The sequence below is a fragment of the Talpa occidentalis genome, unplaced genomic scaffold (assembly GCF_014898055.3).
Source record: "Talpa occidentalis isolate TD23 unplaced genomic scaffold, MPIMG_talOcc4v2.1 talOcc4.13, whole genome shotgun sequence".
NCBI lineage: Eukaryota > Metazoa > Chordata > Mammalia > Eulipotyphla > Talpidae > Talpa > Talpa occidentalis.
In genome coordinates, this window is record NW_023601322.1 from 94,402,380 (window position 1) to 94,421,146 (window position 18,767).

An 18,767-nucleotide genomic window follows, 5' to 3' on the forward strand; every position below is an offset into this window, starting at 1 on the left:
AGCGTTGGGATCATCGCCCCCAGACAACAGCTTCATCAGCCGGAAAGTTGGTTTTTTTCTCCTTTCCTTCAACTCTCAATCCCTTCTTTGTCTGCAGGAAAATGCAGCCGACTCCAGCCACCCGGGCCATATGGTTCACTCTGTATTTTCTTAGTTGAATTCTGAATTGTTTCTGTGACTTGCGAAGTTTTTTTGGAAGTGCGTATAAAGACATAGAAGAGCTACTTGTGCAGGGAGCGCCGCCCGGGCGCGCCGTCCTGGGCCTGGAGACCCGGCCCCTCGGGGGCGCGGAGGGTGAGAGGCTCCCCCGCATTAGCCAAGCTGACCACGCACCCCGCAGCTGCACGCGCCCCGCGGCTGAGCGTACACCGAGCTGGCCCGGCTGCCAGCAGCTCTCAGGGCGCTGCGCGCTCGAGATGTCCTTGGAGGAAGGAATAAAAGAATCAGTCCCCTAGCAGGTCCACCCTGAACTTGGGGGTTCTCATGGGGCACGTTAGCTCTGAAAATACAACGTGGGGGCCTCCCTGGTGGTGCAAGGGTTAAGACGTAACCTATGGAGCAATCTGCAGCCTCTGCAGCATGAGTTCGATCCCTGGCCGGCCAGGGAGCTACCCACATGGCGTGGCAGACCTCTCCTGACTGGGCCGCTGCTCCCCTCAGGAGAGTATTTCAGTCCGTCTGCCTGTTCTGTTCCCCACTCTGTCTCTGGTGGATCCTCTCACCACCCCCAACGCCTCTGGCCTGTACCCCAGCTCTTGTATGCATAAATAAATAAATCTTAAAAAAAATGTAACGTGGCCTCACTCTCTGCGACATTGTGCTACAAGACACTTTGCAGCCGGGCGTAATCCAGGGCTTTCTCACTATGTATCCCCCCACTTTAAAAAAAAAAAATCTGTTTCTCTGAATGGAAGCTCTGTGGGGCCAGGACTAGCGGTCCCGTGCCAGGCATTCTCCCCCGGGCCTGCTCCAGCCTTGGCGCACACGGGGAGCCTGGGGAGAATAGGGTGGCTGCAGGAGGCACAGATGATCCGACACGCGGGCAGAGCAGCGAGCTGGCAGCCTCGACCCAAAGCTGCAGGTCTGAAGTCTCTGCCAGAGGTCAGCTCTCACCCCAACTCCCCTGTAGCTTCCATGGGCAACAAACCCTGTGTTTCTGTCCAGAGGAGACCCGAGGGGCTCTGCTCTCGCTCTGCGCTGGTCTTCTCCTGGGTGGCGAGAAGGGAGGGAGAAGGCGCTGGGGCCTTCCTGGGCTGCTCTGGGCGGGTTTTGTGTCGTCCAGGTTGGGGCCGGGCTGGGCGAGGCGCGGGGCCACATTTCCTTTGGGTCTCAGTCCTTCCAGCACCCCAGGGGCCTTTCACCACATCACCAAGGGCCGCAGAGGTGGCCCCGCTCGCCACGCCCCGGGAGAGCAAAGGGTCCTTGAGGTTTAGAAGGTGCCCGAGGACAACAGCTCGAGCGACAAGAAAGAGCGTCCCGAGCTGTCAGCGCACGAGGGCCCGCACAGGGGGGGGGGTGGGTGTTGGGGCGCCGGGCCGGGCCACGCTGTCCCCAGACAATCGGGTCAGCGCGATGGGGAATTAATTACCGCTGGAGAGCGGCGGCCCATTCAGCGGGCCCGGCTTGATTAAACGCCAATAGACACGACAAAGCCACTCTCGGGGCCGCGCCGCGCCGACACGCCAAAGGGGGGATTAGGCCGGGGATTAACAGCCTAAAGTCTCCGGGACTTTCTGACTCGGGGCCCCGAGCTCGTAATCGTGTTTGTCCCCGGGCTCAGCCATCAGCCTCTCGGGCTGGCACCGGCCCGGCGCGGCCCACGGCCCTTTTTGCAGGCGCAGGGGGTCGGGGGTGGGCGGCCGGCTCCCCCGAGTGGGTCCCCGGCCCCCCGTCACCCCACGGCTGTTCTTGTCCCGCCACCCGAGGGAAGCCAGCAGAGAGCGCCCGCCCTCCTGGCAGGAGAAGGGGGTGTCCCGCGGCAGAAGGGGCGAGGAGGCGCCCGTGGGGCTCGCCTTGGCAGAGCAGGTGGGGGGGTCTGGGGAAAGGGGGGGGGTCCCCAGCGCCCGGCCAGCAGAGTGGGCCGCGCTCCACGCAGCCCCTGAGTGTGGGCGCCAAGAGCACCCCGCGCGGGCTGGGCGAGGCTGGGGACCGCGCGGTGAATCTCCCAGCTCCCCAGCTTGCCTCTCCCCTGGTCGACTCCTCTCCCCTCGGCGGCACCCGCCCTCCGGGCAACACTCTGGGGCAGGACGGGCGGGCTGGCGCGAAGCTCCACCCGGCTGGGCCTCTCCAGGCTCGGGGACCCCGACCCTCCCGGGACAGGACGGGGCACCAGGGCAGGGGAAGGTGGCACGGGGAGCGCCCACCACGGCCACCAACGACTCTGGAGCCTGAAGTCAAGTGTGTCCTTTCTCCGGCCTCCTTGGCTCTCTGGAAAGGAGCTGCCTGGCCCCCAGCACCCCACGAACACCCTCTGGGGGAAGCCAGGCCTTCCCACTGCGGCCAGCTCGGGCCAGTTGCCCCTTAGCCAGGGCAGGGGAGTAAAGGTGCCCCGTGGGCGCTGCCCCAGCTTCCCGGGCGCTCACCCCAGGGTCAGGGCTGGGCAGGCGCCTCATCCAGCCCTTCAGGAGAGTCCAGGCTCCCTCCCCGGGCGGGGTGGGGGGTGGTTTTCTGGGAACTGGGGGGCTGGCGGGGGCAGGCACACCTTCATCCTTGCACTCTCTGCAGAGGTGCCCTCCGGCCGCCCCGCCCTCACGCGCCTGCCACGGCGGGGCGGCTACGGGTTATTTGCGCCCCGGCCACTTGTGAGGTCGCAGTGTGCACGGGATGCAGCCCAGGCCCGCGACACCTACCCTAAACTTTAGGGCTTTTGGGTCGTCTCAAAGTTCAAGCTTCTTAGAGGCAACAAAGACTTTCTAAAGATCTCCACGCCCCCCTCTCCGGGCCCCCCAACTCCACTTCTCTCTCCCTACAAGCTCTCGAGCCCCCTTTCTTTGCACGGCCCGGGGATGAGTTTAAATCATTGTGCTCCTGTTTCTTGATCACTGCCTGCTTTGAGCCTTTGTTCCCTGGGAGCGGGATCGCGGCTGAAAGAGGGGCTGGAGATGAACAGTTTGACCTCTCAGGACAGTTCAGGCGGTGGACAGGAGCGGCCGCGGTCACCGGCTCCCCGACTCTATTCACTCGCTCCCCTCCCCTCCCCCCAAAGCTGCAGCCCCGCTTCATCTGGACGGTCTCGCAGACCACACAAGTGCCTGTTGAATTTATTGAAGTGAAGAGTGTTAGCGGCGTCCAGCGAAGGGTAGCTGGCATCGGTCATGTCTTTGCAAATCTGGGTGCAAATGGAAATGGTTTGCTTTCAGCACAACTGAGCAAAGTGCTGAACAAACAGGGCTCTGCAACTGGGTGGGATTGCTTGTGTGTGTGTGTGTGTTTTTTGGATCACACTAGATTGTTCTAGGAGGGTCCTTTTACTTAAAAGAAAAAAATGTTCTTCGCACTGGGAAAAGATTCCCCAAGTGTTCCACCATCAAGAGACAGGATCTCCTGAAACCTACAATACACACAGCAGGAGTCTGAGAATTCCAAGATGATACAGAGGGTGATTTTGTTTTTGCACAACAACCTTACAGACACCACTGTCCACAGCCAGAGACATTGCTATTTACAAAGTGAAAGCCTGGACACTCCATGTCATCTTCACATTTGCATGGGTTGAATAAGGACACAACTGTAAGTTTCTTAGCAGTGTTGGAATACTTTTCCTGTTTTGAAAAAAATATTTATGCATACAAGAACTGGGGTACAGGCCAGAAGTGTGGGGGTGAGAGGATTCACCAGAGACAGAGTAGGGAGCAGAACAGGCAGACTGAGTGAAATACACTGCTGAGGGGAGCAGTGGGCGAGACAGGAGAGGTCTGCTGTGCCATGTGGGTAGCTCCCTGGCTGGGGAGCAAACCCAGCTGCAGTGGCTGGTGATAGCTTGACAGCGCTGTGTCTTTAACCCCTGCACCACCAACGATGCCCTGCTTTTTCCTTTCGAAGGAAAGAAACGTGGAGAATCAGGCATGTGCAATTTACCCTCACACTCTTTACCATTACTAACGGCCTCCCTAGGATATAGTTAAATACACACTAACATCTTATGGACAGTACAGAAATATTTTGATGTCAGGAAGTCTTGGCATATACCCTTTCAGGGTATCATAAAAACATCTCGTGCCGATATAAAAACTGGGGAGTCAGACACCCAAGGACAGACACAAATCACAAGACGCCAAGTGTGTTTCGCTAACACTGAGCATGGACCTCGCCTGATTTGGGGTGGGGGAGAGGGTGACTTCCACAGGCCTATCAAGTTTTGTTTTCTTTACTCCCCTGCTTAACTGAGTTCTCTGTCTTCCACCAAAGCAGATTTCACAATCCTATCAACCTGGCATTTCCAAGCCAAACCAAAACGTTAAAGACACTCGTCCAGGGAGGGATGTCTCCACCGAGCCTGTCACATCAGCCTACCGAGGTGTCTGTCTGTGCAGCAGCTCCTGCAGGGAGAGGTAGATGTCTGAAGACTGACACTTCCTCAGAACCCACCTTTCTCGTCCTCTGTTGTATTCACGTGAACAAAAATCCTGCATCCACTCAGACATGTTCCTTCAGTCCTCACCAGGCTCCAAGACTCCACCCACTCTTGAAGGTCAATGAAGACTTTTACTCATTTGCCATCAGTATTGCCTATTAACAGCCCTGATGTCCCCCAAGAGCCCAGGCAAGCACCTGGGGGCGTCTGTGACTCCTCAAGCATCTCTTGCTTCATCAAACTTTTGTGCCAAGTTCTGATTTTCTGCAGGTCCACGATACACAGACAGAGACTCTAAAAAGCGCGTGTGGGGGGTGTGTGCGGAGATGCACCAGGTCTCCCCCTTCTGCACCTCTAGGACGTGAACCAAGCTGTTCTGAAAGTAGGAGGGCAGGAGCAACAGGGACATAACACTTGCAACTTAGGCAATGTGCTTAAAAGGGGAGGGGATGCAGCGCAAAAACACCCAAGAGCAAGTGCAAACCGTGGGGTCTCCAATCTTTCCAAGAGGGAACTGTGGAGGGGGGAGAGCTGCCTCCCTTTTCGAGCCCTCACATCTAGCTCATCGCCTGCTGCAGAGAGCATGCGACCAGCGACACATGCCCAAACACCAGCCGCCGCTTTCACCCTTGGCTTCTCGGGAATCCAACTGGTCTCCCAGGCCTGCACCCCCGTGAGACAGGGCCCCGCGGGCACCCTCCGCCCAACTTCTAACACGCCAGCCGCGCTCTGGTTCAGCCTAAGTGGCAGAAGGGCTGGCGCGGCTCTTCTGCAGCCTCCGGGGGTCCAGATCCCCTCCTGCTCCTCGGGCGAGCTCTGCCCTCCGCCCAGGGCGCGCGGCTGGGGGCTCCGGTTTTGCGTCTAAGGAAAGTCAGCCCGGGAGGCCGGGGCTGGGTGTGGGGCGGGGAGGGGCACGAGCAATTGAGAACAAGTGTCCTGTGGCGTCCAGGGAACCTTCAGCTCCTCTTTCCCCACTGAAGAGCCGGCAGAGTCGGGAGGACGGCCGCGTCCCTGCAACGCCCCCCGGAGCAGAGAAGGGGTCACCGGAATGTCAGTGCAGCCCATGCGCTCTCTCGAGCCGCAACTCGGGGGCTCCCCAGCCCGACGCGCCGCCCGGCCGCGCAGGGAGGCTCCCCGCAGCCCCGGCCCGCCGGAGGTGGGGTTGGCGCGCAGGGAGAACAAGCACCCGTCGGTGCCGGGAGCCTCGGTTTTCCACAGGTGCCACGAGGCGCTTTCACGCCCCGCGGCGAGCGCCCCCCAGCCGCGCCCCCCGCGAGCTCCCGCCCCGCAGACGCCCCCGCGGCCGCGCCTCTGCAGCCTGAGCGCCCGCGCCCGTGCGCCCCGCGCCCTCCACGCCGCGCTCCCCCTGCAGCAAAACGCGTGTGGTTTTAAGTCCTTTGCCTCTGACGCGGCTCCCGAGAGCTCCGCCAAGAGCCTCCGCCGAGCGCTCGCCGCTTTCCCCGGGATTCTGACCCCCATTAACTAATTCCTCGCGTCCCACCGCCCGGGAGCCCCGCGCCGGGCCGCGGCGGGTGCAGGGCGTGCGCGCGCGCCGGGCCGGGGGTGGGGGCGGCCTCCGGGGCGCGGGCGGGGGCGGCGGCCGGCGTCTCCCCACCCGCCCCCCGCGCCCCGGCCGCTAATGAGACGCTGAAAGGCAGCGGGCTCCGGCGCGCGTGGCTCGCGGGCCTCCCGGAGTCGGGCGCCCTGATTGGCCAGCTGCGCCGCGCGCCCTCCATTCATTAATAAATTAGCGGCACGCTCCGGCCGGGCGCGCGCCAGGCACAATGGGCAGCCGGGCGCCCACAGCCGCGGCTGGAGCCGCAGCCGCGCCCCGGGTTCTGCAGCCCCGACCTCAGCCCGGAGCTCCAAGAGGAGCTTTAGAACCATGTTATGCTGATTAGCTAAGGGGGGGCTGGAGAGAGGCGGGGGCGCCGGGAGCAGGGCTGGCTGGCGGGGCCGGGCGCGGGGAGCGAGGAGAAAGACGTGAATGATGATAATGCGGAGAAAAGACGACGCCGCGGGAGGGGGTGAGGGGCGTGGGGGGCGGCCCTGGGGGAGGAGGAACCGCGGCCAGGGATGGGGGAGGTGGGGGCCCCGAGGGCAGATCCGATTGTTTTCCCGGTGGTATATAAGGGGTTTTAAGGCGAGTCGTGTGCCAGACACGCAGCCACTGAACCACAAGCAGCTCCGCTTTAACTGGAGTGCCCGGGAGGCGCGTGCCAGGACCGCACCGCCGGGACTGACTGACACACAGACACGCACCGGCGCCACAACACACGAGGCCCGGGCGGGTCGCCGCGGCCACCGGGGTTCTTGGCAAACCCGCGGGCGGGAGCGGTCCCCCGCGGCGCCCCAGCAGCCGGCCGGGCGCTCCGGAGCCGGAGGACGCGCGCGGAGAGCGGCCGTGCGCGCTGCTGAGACCCGGAGCGCGGCGCGCGCCCCGCCGGGGAGCAGCGGAGTAAGTCCAGGCGGCGGCTCCCCGCTTGGAAGCGTGTCTCCCGCGCTCCGCCGCCGACGTCGCCCGGCCTCGCGGCCGCGGGGCCCGGACACCCAGCCGCCCGGACGGCGCGCAGCGCGCGGGGCCGCGGGGCTGGCGGCGGGGTGGCCAAGGGGGGCGCTGCTGCGCTGGCGGAGCCCCGGCGGGACCCCCACCCGCCCGCCCAGAGGGCGAGCCTCCCCGGCGCCCTTCCGAGCCCGTCCTCTCGGGTGCGCTCGGGAGGCGCCCCCGCGACTCCAAGCGCGCGCGTGTGCGCCGGGGTGGGCGCAGCGTCGAGCGCCTTCTCCTGACCTGCTCTCTCCTGCAGGATGTTCGTCAAGCCCGAGACCTTGGAGCTGAAGGAGGACGAGGACGTGCTGGTGCTGCTCGGCTCGGCCTCCCCGGCCTCGGCGGCCCTCACCCCGCTGTCGTCCAGCGCCGACGAGGAGGAAGAGGAGGAGCTGGGCGCGCCGGGCGGGGCCCGGAGGCCGCGAGGGGCCGAGGCGGCGCTGCGGGCGCGGGGAGGCTCGGCGGCGCCGGCCGAGGACTGCCGGCCCGCGCGGCTGCTGGGGCTGGTGCACGAATGCAAGAGGCGCCCCTCGAGGGCGCGCGCCGGGGCGCGCGGCGCCAAGACGGCGGAGTCGGTGCAGCGCATCAAGAAGACGCGCAGGCTCAAGGCCAACAACCGCGAGCGCAACCGCATGCACAACCTCAACGCCGCGCTGGACGCGCTGCGCGAGGTGCTGCCCACCTTCCCCGAGGACGCCAAGCTCACCAAGATCGAGACCCTGCGCTTCGCCCACAATTACATCTGGGCGCTCACCGAGACGCTGCGCCTGGCGGACCACTGCGGGGGCGGCGGCGCGGGCCTGCCCGGGGGGCTGTTCCCCGAGGCGGCGTTGCTGAGCCCGGGGGGCGCCAGCGCAGCCCGAGCAGCAGCGGGGAGAGCCCGTCGCCCGCCTCCACGTGGAGCTGCACCGACAGCCCCGCGCCGCCCTCCTCCGCGTCCTCCAGCTCCACCTCCCCCTACAGCTGCACTTTATCGCCCGCGAGCCCGCGGGGTCAGACCTGGACTACTGGCAGCCCCCGCCGGCCGACCAGCTCCGCTACGCGCCGCACCTACCCTTGGTCAGGGACTGCATCTAAGCCGCCGGCTCGGCCGCGCACCCAGCCCTCGGCGGGGGACCTTTCCTGTCCCCCGCCGAGCGCTTCGTCCACACCCCGCCCCCCGCCCCCACTGTCCGCGCCCTGGAAACCGGCTCACGCCCCAGAGCAGGTGGAGCCGCTTGGAATCCCCGCTTGGTGGGTGCATTCCCGGCTGAGGGGTCCTTCGCGCGGACGGGCTCTGGCACGGTGGGGTGCAGGCGTGGTGGAGGGTATTGTGCAAGAGGATGATGGAGTTGGGGGGGCGCTTTCTAAGATTAAACATGATGCTGGGAAGAGATGACCGTCACGCGTCTGAAGAGCTGGCGGGGCGCACTGAGCTCCCCTGTGCGCCCCCCGGCCCTGGGGATGCCGGGGGACTCGGCGCAGCTCGTGTGAATCTCCCAGGGGGAGAGCAACTGGTTCCTGTGATCTCTTCACCTTTGCTTCTGCATAGAGATGTTAATGTCGAGTAGAAAGAAATGTATTTTAGCATCTGAATGATTTTGCCGGTAATAATATTATCCACAGATTCGCACTGGCGGGCATCTGCTTGCTTCCCACTGCCTTGCGCGGGCTGTGGGAATTTCACCTGTCAAACCAAACTTTCCCTCTCTGATGTGCACTTTGTTCCGTTTCCCAGATTCGTCACAATGCCCATTGTCCCGTCCTTCGCTTTCCTTTTTCTTCTCCATTTTGCCATCTGTCTCTTATGATTTATAAGGAGGAAAAAGTGGTTTTGTTAGCGCGCCAGGTTAGAAGTCATTGTATAATTTGTAGGCTTTGTGATGATTGAATGCAAGCGTGGAAATTTAGGCTGAACTCGCCATCAAAAGGAAAAATGTGGAGGAAAAGGGAAAAATCGCGAGGGAGGGTTGGTTCATGCATTATTTATCTTGACCCTTTGGGGGAAAGGAACTCCCCCATTCTTTCAAGAGATTAAAAATAAATCAACAGACTGAAAACCTCAGCAGACACGGAGCATTATCGGGATCAGCCACACACGTGTTCCCTTCTATTTATTATAAAGAAAAATTTCATGGGAAAAGTATGTATTTTTTTGTATATTCTACAGAGTCTATTCTAGTATGTATTTACTTCTTGAAGAACAAGAAAATTGTTCTTGTGCTTAAACTATAAATAAAAATATCTAATTTTCATAATCTGGGTGTGTTGCTTTTAACTTTTTTCTGCTTGTGTGATTTTTAGAAGCAGAAGGGGTTGTGCTTTTCTGAAATTCACCCTATCTCAAATTTAGAGGAGCAACTGTATTTTTTGTCAATGTTCAAGTGTAGAATTATGCTGACTGACAAGGCCTACAAAATGAAAAGCACCTGAATTGTATTTGAGACACTAAGACTGATGTGACTGTCATCCTCGATACAAATGTTTAGTACAACTTGGTTTTAAAGAAATCAATTTCTGAACAGAAAAGATCAGCAAGGACAGAAAAGGATGGGTGTTAAGTAATTAGGAAGTCATGATCAGCTCTGAAAATCAGGAACCTTGATTTTTAATGACTATTAAGGTTGAAATTTCTTGAAGGAATGTGTAGTGGCTTGGTTTTTGCCCTTAAATTTTTGGGCTTCAGCTGACTTCTGTGAGCAGAAAAGACTGGATGCTGATTTCTGCAGGTTCCCTCCAGCTCGAACATCTGTAATTTGAGTATTTATTAACCCATTACCGGAAGCTCATTTCACATTGTCCATTTTAACAAACCAGTTGGCTGGGAAAGCAAACTCCCAGAGAAAAGAAAAGGTCCAAAGTGAGTAAGAATAAAGTAGTATCTGAAAGAAAGCGCAAGTTTCCAGTCCTGGCTAAAATAATTGCACAGTTGAGACTTCGTCAAAGAAAAAGCAAAAATGGTGTCCCAGAATACATAACTCCGTAACTTCCACCTCAATCTCCAAAGCAGAAATGAATGACCTTTGGCCTTGGGTCAAAGAGGACCACCTGAAGGTCTACCACATCTAGGTGTTCTCTTTTTGGGGGAGAGCATCCAGTATAACAGAAGCTAAAAATCTAGGCTCTTAGTGACCTCCTGCATCCCCATGAATTTCTCATCTGATGCTCCTGGTTTGGGCTAATTCCTCCACGCCTCTGCACACAACAACGATAATTTCTCCAGAGACGTGTCTCTGAAACTCCTCCCCCGTCCAACCATATGGAAAATACTGTGTTAATATCTTAATAACTATTTTATCAAAGGAGGAACCAACCCAAGGTTTTAAGGGCTTTTTTTTGTTTGTTTGTTTGTTTTTTTTGGTGTGTAGAAGAACTGGGGTACAGGCCAGAGGTGCAGGGTGAGAGGATTCACTAGAGACAGAGTGGGGAACAGAACAGGCAGACTGACCGAAGTACACCGCTCAGGGGAGCAGCAGGCGAGACAGGAGAGGTCTGCTGCGCCATGTGGGTCAACTTCCTGGCCGGGGATGGAACTCAGGCCTTAGGGGTGATAGTTCTGAGACTAACCCCTAGGCCACCAGTGCGGCCTAGTTTGGTTTTTCATAACTGAAAATAAGAAAGACCTGTTGGAAAAACGTTCCAATTTAAAGGTGGTGTTCTCCTTAGCCCTCTCAACAAGCTCATATGAGAAGAAAGTGACATTTCTCCTACTCGTGAGTGCAGTGTGAGTTTTACAACATCAGAGGCTTGATAGTGAACAGCTGTTCTTCCAATGCCGACAGTGTTTACTTTTTTTTTTAAAAAAAAAATACTTGCCAAGAAACAATTCCTGGCACAGGTGCCTGCAGGCAGTCACTCAGGTGCAGACACTTCCAAGATGACAAAGAGAGGCAACCCTCAAAGGGTGAGGGGACCCCATAAACAGGTGACCGTAATGGCTTAGCTGGAGAGGCTTAGAAGGGTAGATGGTCTGCAAATCATCGCTTGGCGCAAGGACAACACAGCCAAAGACTTAACACAGACCTAATTGCACGGAAAAACCTCTCGATGGCCCCTCCAGGACTGGAGACCTGTGCAGCACCAGCCCGTTCCCAGGTGTGTCAGCAGGATGCCACACAGCCGGGAGTCACACCTGCCATCTGTGGCCACGCCCAAACGTCCCCTTCTCCATCAAGAGCGACCTTACTTGAGGCTAAATTGGTGGAATCATTCCTAAAGGCATCGAATCACCTTTAGCTGTTAAGAATGTTCTCTCTGCCTCTCTCTGGCCTGGGATTTCTTCCTCCCAATCCACAGCCAGGGGTGCCATGCAGGACCTGCAGAAACGCGGGTCACCAGCTTGCAGTCAGCCCTTGCTGCTGCAGCAGAGAAAGTGTCCGCTGCATTTCTTCATCCCTGTCCCCAACTTGTGACCGCACCAGAGCGAGCGAGGATCCGGGGCTGCTCCTTCAAACCGCTGCTCCTGGTTGCTCTCTGCAGAGCGCCGGCTCCATGTTCTTCCCACTGCAGTCTCTGCACCGCCAGAGCCGCTGGACCTTTCAAGAGCCAAGGCAGAGAGGCGCGAGGGTTGGTCCTGTCCTCCTGGGCGATGTCGCCTCCGCCTCTGCCAGGGCCTGGATGGCTTGTATTTCTTTGCTCTGCAAGGCCCAGGCCTCGTTAAGGCTGACGTCTCCTTCATTAAATAGCCTCATTTGAGGGCCAAGCGGGGAGAGAAAAAAGCAAGAAAAGGGACGCGCCATCCTTTGGGCCCCAGCGCTGATCCAGGGGGGCTTGGAGACGCCTGGGCCTTGGGGAGGGGGCCCTCCCCTCCCCTCCGCCAGGCCTTAAGGAAGCGAGGGTGCGGAGCCCTTTTGCAGAATTTGGCGAGATTTCCAGGGACGCACGACCAGGCCCAGCGCAGGCCTCGTGCACCCGCCCGCGGGGCGCACCCGGGCACCGCACGGCCTCCGGCAGGTTGGGACTTCTGGGCGGCGCCACCTGCACCCGGTTAAAAGCGCCTCCTCCGCGCGCCCGGCCGACCCTCGCCCCCGAGCCGGGCTCCCGGGCCAGCTTTGAATGTATTAATTAAATCAAGCAGCAGCCTCGCTGCGCCCGTGCAGGGCGCTCCCGGGAGCGTGAAAGTCCCGGCCTCCGAATCCGCCAAAGAAAACGTGTGAAAAGAGAATTAGTGAAATTAGGTTAGACCAATAAAACGTGAGGGCTGCAGCACCCCCTGCGCGCTCCCCCGGCCCGAGGCTAGAAGTGCTATCTGGTCTGATCTATTGTTTCCCGCCCTGGCAGGGGGTTCATTGTGTGATAAATAATTCCCCCTCTATTTTATCCTTTTTTTTTTTTCTTTTTTAAAAAAATGGGTATTTGCATAATCACTGCTTTGATGTGGCCAGAAATCGGAGGCTTGGTTTCCCCAAGTCTGCTATTGGCAGCGAAGCAACAAAGCTCGGGGCAGAGCTTTCAGATCGCGGGCAGTGTGGGGGGCAGGTTGTCAGCGATGGCTGCGCTAAGCTGCAGCCTCCTTAAAAAAAAAAGGAAGAAAAGGAATCCTCTTTAATGATTAAACTTAAGGAATGTCCAAAAAGGGGGCGAGGGATGAAAGACCGGGGTTGTCAAGCCCCTCCACCTCTCCACGCCCTTCAGGGTTCACTGTGCCGGCAGTTTGGGGCGCCAAGGCCTGGGGTGGGGCGCGCGCCCAGGGGCGATGTCTCCAGGCTCCGGCCTCTGCGCCCGGAGACCCGACTCTTTCCCCGCTTGGGCTGATCCAGCCGAGACGAGGCTCGCGTGGTGCAGGACCACAGTGAGTGGCCCCTCAGTGCCCGAGTGGAATGTTGGAGAAGGGGGTTCCCCTGGGAACGTCACTCGGCGAGTTTCAGATGGTCCCCAAGCCGAGAGCGGCAAAGGGAATCAGTCATCCGGAACGGGGGCCGGGCACGCCGGCGTGGCGAGGCTATTATTTGCCTGCGAGGTGGCGTGAGCCGGGAGGACCGAGTGGGAACGCGTCCTGATGGCGTGCGCGCCACCATAAATAATGGCTTTTTTTTCCTGACGGTGCCCGAGCAGGGGGGCGGAGCGGGAGAAGGGAGGACGAGGTGCGTGTCCCTGCCTGCTCTCAGCCTCTCCAGTTTCTCTGCACCCCGGGGTTCGCCAGCGCGGGGCGCCCTGCGGCCTCCCAGCGCGCGGAGGTCTCACCTGCCCAGGGCGCACCCCGCTCCGGCACCTGAGCGCAGGCCAACGCGGAGGTGTGCGCGCCGCAGGTGCGAGGGAAAATAGGCGGGTGCGTGGAACAGGGCGCGTCCTGGGGTCCACGGCTTCTCGCCGTCCCTTGTCACCCCCGACCCCTCCCCCGACCCCACCCGGCAGCTGAGCTCGGCCATTCTTCAGGTGTCCCAGCGGCTTTGCGGTGACAGCGCTTGGGCGGTGCTTAGCTCCGCACCCATTCACTTTTTACTTAGCTTTCCCTTTGCCTTTTCAAGGCTGGAACTGTATAGACACCGTGTTTTCCTTTTTCTTTTTTAAAGATTTATTTATTTTTGCACACAAGAGCTGGGGTACAGGCCAGAGATGTGGGGGCGGTCAGAGAACCCACCAGAGACAGAGTGGGGAGCAGAGCAGGCAGATCTGCTGAAATACACTGCTGAGGGGAGCAGCCGGCGAGACAGGAGAGGTCTGCTGCGCCATGTGGGTTGCTTCCTGGCCAGCCGGGGATCGAACTTGTGCTGCAGAGGCTGCAGATTGCTTCATAGTGAGGTGCTTAACCCCTCGCGCCACCAGGGAGGCCGGACATCGGGTTTTCTTCACATCAACTTTCTCACAAAGCAGAAGCCATAGTTCTTAAGAGGTACAAGAAAGTGGGATCCAAGAGTCTTAATGGGAGCCCACACTTGATTTGGTAGGACTCATGTGACCTGGCAGACCCCGGAGGGCACCCTGAATCCCAGGAATGGTAGAAAAACAGAGGTAGAAGTTATTTCCAAGGACTGTCTCCAAGAGAGGCTGTTTGCACCACAGCTGACTTTTTAAAGATTCTCACAAGAATATTGATCTTCGCCGATAGAGCTCAGACACTGTTTTCCTTCACCTCTCCTTGCTTTCTAATGTTTCCATCATCACCTTCTCTCTTTTTTTTCTCTCCACTCTGGCATAGAGGCCTACCTGGAGACATTATGCAATGGAGCAAAGAAGCCAAAACTTTTACCTGCTTTATTTCACCTAGAAACAGTGAAGTAAAAGTGCCCAGGTCCATGCAAAATGGAATCAGGCCCCTTCAAAATAAGAGAGAGCTGGGAACCGGTTTCCATGGTAGCAGCTTGCAATAAAGTCCAATTCCTTGTGACAAAGAGGTCATCTTCCTTTTCAAATGTGTTTATGATCCCTTTGTGCATTGTATTTTGGCATAAAAGCTCCTCTGCCCGATTAGGGCTCCAGGGGCAGCTCTATCACTCTCAGGGGGGTTTATTGCCTCCTTGGTATGAGAATAGCAGAAAGAAGCCAAACTAGTGGCAGTGTGACAAAAGAGCAACCCCCCAGGCTTGCCTTTGCTTTCTTTCTGTAACACATAAATCTTGCTATGCATTGAAATAATTTTAAAATGAGGGACTCTGGGATTGCTTTGATTTGACTGTGTTTCTTCAACCCTTTGCATCCACTGAAACACCATAACATGCAAACAAATACAAGGCTGATGCAACGTGAGGCTATGAGGAACGTATTTTCTTGCCTTACTTTACAGATAACTTTGGAAAAGACATCAAATGAGGTAAAACCTTGAACATACCTGTGAAGCCACGTGGAGGAAACTAACCACCTTAGATAACTACTGTAGTCATGTATTAACAACTCTTCCATCTCACAGTGCTAGAACATGATTGAAACACTCCCTTGGAATAAAACCTAGCTGAAGTAAAAATGTTTTCCTTAATGTTCAAAGTTGCCAGGCAGTGGCTTAGAAAGAGACAAAAAAAAAAAAAAGTACCTGAAATGCTGGTAGATTCATAAAGCAACTTGAAGGTCTTGAGTTCAAGTCCGGAGTTTCTCTGGAATTAGAAGGAAATGTGTTCACCAAGTACATGGACAAGCCTTTCCAGCAGAGCTCTTGATGGCTTTTGCAACAGAAGCTCCGGTTATTTCAGTAGACTTAGGAGAGTCCATTTACATCTTTACCTGGGAAGTATCAGGAAGAGCGTAGTGAAAAATGAATTTGCTATTCCTATGAGCAAATAATTACAAAGGAGCTTCACTTCTACTTGGGTGGATCTGTTCTAGAATCTTATTCTGTTTTCTGACATTGAGTTCTCTAGATTTCCTAGTTATTGTTGTTGTTTTTTTTCCCTCTAGAGCAAAGTGGTTCTGAACTACAGAAGCTGAAGCTGAATTGATGGAGGCTCTGGGCAGTGAAACCTACCTCACCCTCAAATTACTCTGAATCTCCCCAATACGCATGTCTTCCATAACAACATGGATAAAGTGGTAATGATGACAACAGTAGACAAAGCTGACTGGAACAAATCCTGAGGTGACATCGGTCTCCAGGTAATCGCTACTTTTGTATCTTTCCACCTAAAAGACACCAACATTCAATTTCCTTTAGTGGCACCCATTTCTTACCCAAGCAAAATAAGTGATGCCCCAAGGTCTTTGTTGAGACACAAGGAGAATGTTCATAACATTAGGGTTCTCAGTGTTTCTTGTACTCAGGACATACCTTCAAGTTTTAGAAAATGTGATAGAGTATTTCAAAGGATGGAGTCTCAAAACATTACCCGAGGTAGCTAGGATGGCATCACACAGAAGCCCACTGTCTCTCAGTCTCGTTGACATTCACAGCTGTCACCCTTTCACACTATCTTGGACCTGGTGAAACTAGAACGGTTACTTTTTGTCAGGTCAATGCCTCCCATACACACTAGCCAATAGTCCTAGCGTTCCAGGAAACACCATTTCTTTAGTACTATGTTTCCCCTGCTCTGCAAGTCTTCTTGAAAGCCTGTCATTTGGCTTCATGTCATCTGACAAAGCCCTGCTGCTGGGGCTCATGGAGGGTGCACCTAACCACCTGATTCTGTAATGTTCTGGCCAGGCCAGACCCCAGGCTACTGGGTGGGGCCAAGTCTCAGGTGATGAGACCAAAATATCAAAGCTGGGTGGCCTCCGAGTGGCCACATGAAGAGCCATGGTCCTCCTCAGTCACTAAACTCGCAATGGATAAAACAGGAGGTGAGAAATACACTGGTGAGTTAAAGCCACTGAGATTTGGTGGTTATTACGGCCTCACAATAGCATATGTTGGCACACATGTATGTATATGTGTTGGAAGGGCTGTGTAATTTATTTGCAGCCCCCCCCCCAGTCTTGAATTGAGCAAAACTTGGCAGCTTACCTATGAAGTTTGAAGATCGTTATAAGAGCCGTTGTTATTTTGGTCACGCAAGGAAGTTCAGTCCCTGGAAATCTACAGCCATCCTAAGGGTGCTTTTTAAAAAACATTTCAAAACAATAAAAAGAAATATCGTCTCGTGAACAGTTAGTGGTAGTACGTACATTCTATTGCTCTACAGTAGATCTCTAGAACTTTTTCATCTTGCAAAACTGAAACTGCAGATCCACTCAGCTCCCCTGTGCTCCCCCTGCTGTGTCAATCACTCTTCTGTTTCTATGAATTTGACTTTTTACATACTTTATATCATAAAAGTCATTTTTATTTTTATTTTATTTATTTATTTTTTTATTTTTTTTAAGAGGCATGTTTATTTATTTATTTATTTGTTTGTTTGTTTGTCCGTTTTTTTTTTTTTTTTTTGTTTATACATGCACTAGGTACAGTCAGAAGCACGGGAGGGCGAGAGAATTCACCAGAGCCAGAGGCAGAAGGACCGAAGTACACTGCTGAGGGGAGCAGCGGGCGGCAGGAGAGGTCTGCGCGCCATGTGGGACCCTCCTCCGGTGGCCGGGGAGCAGCCGGGGATCGAACCGGCGCTGCAGAGGCCGCGGGCAGCTTCGCAACCCAGCGCTCAACCGCTGCGCCACCGGGGAGGCCCCATTTTTATTTTTAAATATATAGTGTCTCTGTCTCCTTTTTTCTCTATCTTGTTGTTTTTAAGGTCTATTTTTATTTATTTATGCATACAATAACTGGGGTATAGGTCAGAGGTGCAGGGGTAGGGGGAGGTGAGAGGATTCACCTGAGACAGAGTAGGGAGCAGAACAGGCAGATTGACTAAAATATATTGCTGAGGGGAGCAGCGGGTGGCAGGAGAGGTCTGCGCACCATGTGGGACCCTTGCCCTGTGGCTGGGGATAGAACCGGAGCTGCAGAGGCTGCAGGCAGCTTTGCAGCCGAACACTCAACCGCTGCGCCACCGGGGAGGCCCTAAGCTAAAACTCTTACGTTGAACTGAGATTCCTACCTTGATGATGCCTGAATGAGTGCCAGACATGGACGTCATCAGAAATCAACCGAGCAGGCCAAGGTGTGTACCAAAGTCAAGATAACTGGGAGGCTGATAACAAACTCTGGGGGCTGAATGTGACAAATACACCAAGAACATCAACTATGATGATGTGAATGTCCTGATGAAATATTCACTTAAGGCTGTTTTGTTCAACTCACTATAAAACAGCCAGTTAGAAAATATTTTAAAAAACTAGCAACAACAAACGTCGGCGAGGATGTGGAGAAAAAGGAACTCTCCTGCACTGCTGGTGGGAGTGCAAACTGGTCCAACCACTATGGAGAGCTGTGTGGAGATTCCTCAACCTACTAAAGATAGAGCTTGTGTATGATCCAGCAATTCCACTCCTAGGTATTTACCCAAAGGACACAGAAACATCCATTCCAAAGAGCACCTGCACCCCTATGTTTATAGCAGCACTGTTTACAATAGCTAAGCTTTGGAAACAACCCAAATGCCCAAAAACAGATGACTGGATCAAGAAGATGTGGTATATATACATTATGGAATATTACTCAGCAATCAAAAAAGATAAACTCATGCAATTTGCAGCAACATGGATGGAGCTGGAAGGGATCATGCTCAGCGAAATAAGCCAGAAAGAAAAAGAAAAATACCGGATGGTCTCACTCATAGCAGGAATTTAGAAAACCTAAATAAGGGCCCAGGAAAAAGACTAATTATAATAAAGTAAAAATCAAAATCAACAAGCGACTGTAAACCAGAGACACACTGGGGAGGGGAGGTGGAGGGAGTAGGATCAAAACAAGGGGGGCGGGAATTGAATGGGGACTATAACCAAGATGAAAATGCATACATTGTGCAAAAATGAAGTAAAAATATATAAAATTTTAAAAAATAATTTAAAAAATTAAAAAAAATAAAACAGCCAGCTGTAGATGAGGTGTTAGAGTGGTTTCTTCAGGAAGATGTGCCCACCATTCTCAGATCGCTGGCCAGCTGTCTAAATAAACATGTTTCTTATCGGGTCCATTCCGGTCTCTGCTCTTTAGCTTTCAGCAGTGACAGGCAGCACTGCCACCCGCCCAGCACCGAGCACCCACAGTCCTTTAGCCTAGACTACTGGGCCCCCTTCCTGCTTTGCTCCCACCCCTGCTCTGGGTAGTCTTAATTTGGCTGTCATATTTCTAGGGTTTATTTTGGTTTAGTTTTTTTGTTTGTTTTCTCTATATTCCACATATGACTGAAATCGTCCAGCATTTGTCCT

General features: G+C 55.3%; 1 protein-coding gene across 1 annotated transcript; it reads left to right on the forward strand.

Annotated features, from left to right (window-relative positions):
- Positions 1 to 7,378: 7,378 nt before the first annotated feature.
- Positions 7,379 to 8,195, forward strand: NEUROG2 (neurogenin 2). Its single transcript, XM_037508260.1, is given in 3 exon segments — positions 7,379 to 7,976; positions 7,979 to 8,098; positions 8,101 to 8,195. Coding segments are annotated over 3 exon segments (813 nt in total).
- Positions 8,196 to 18,767: the final 10,572 nt, after the last annotated feature.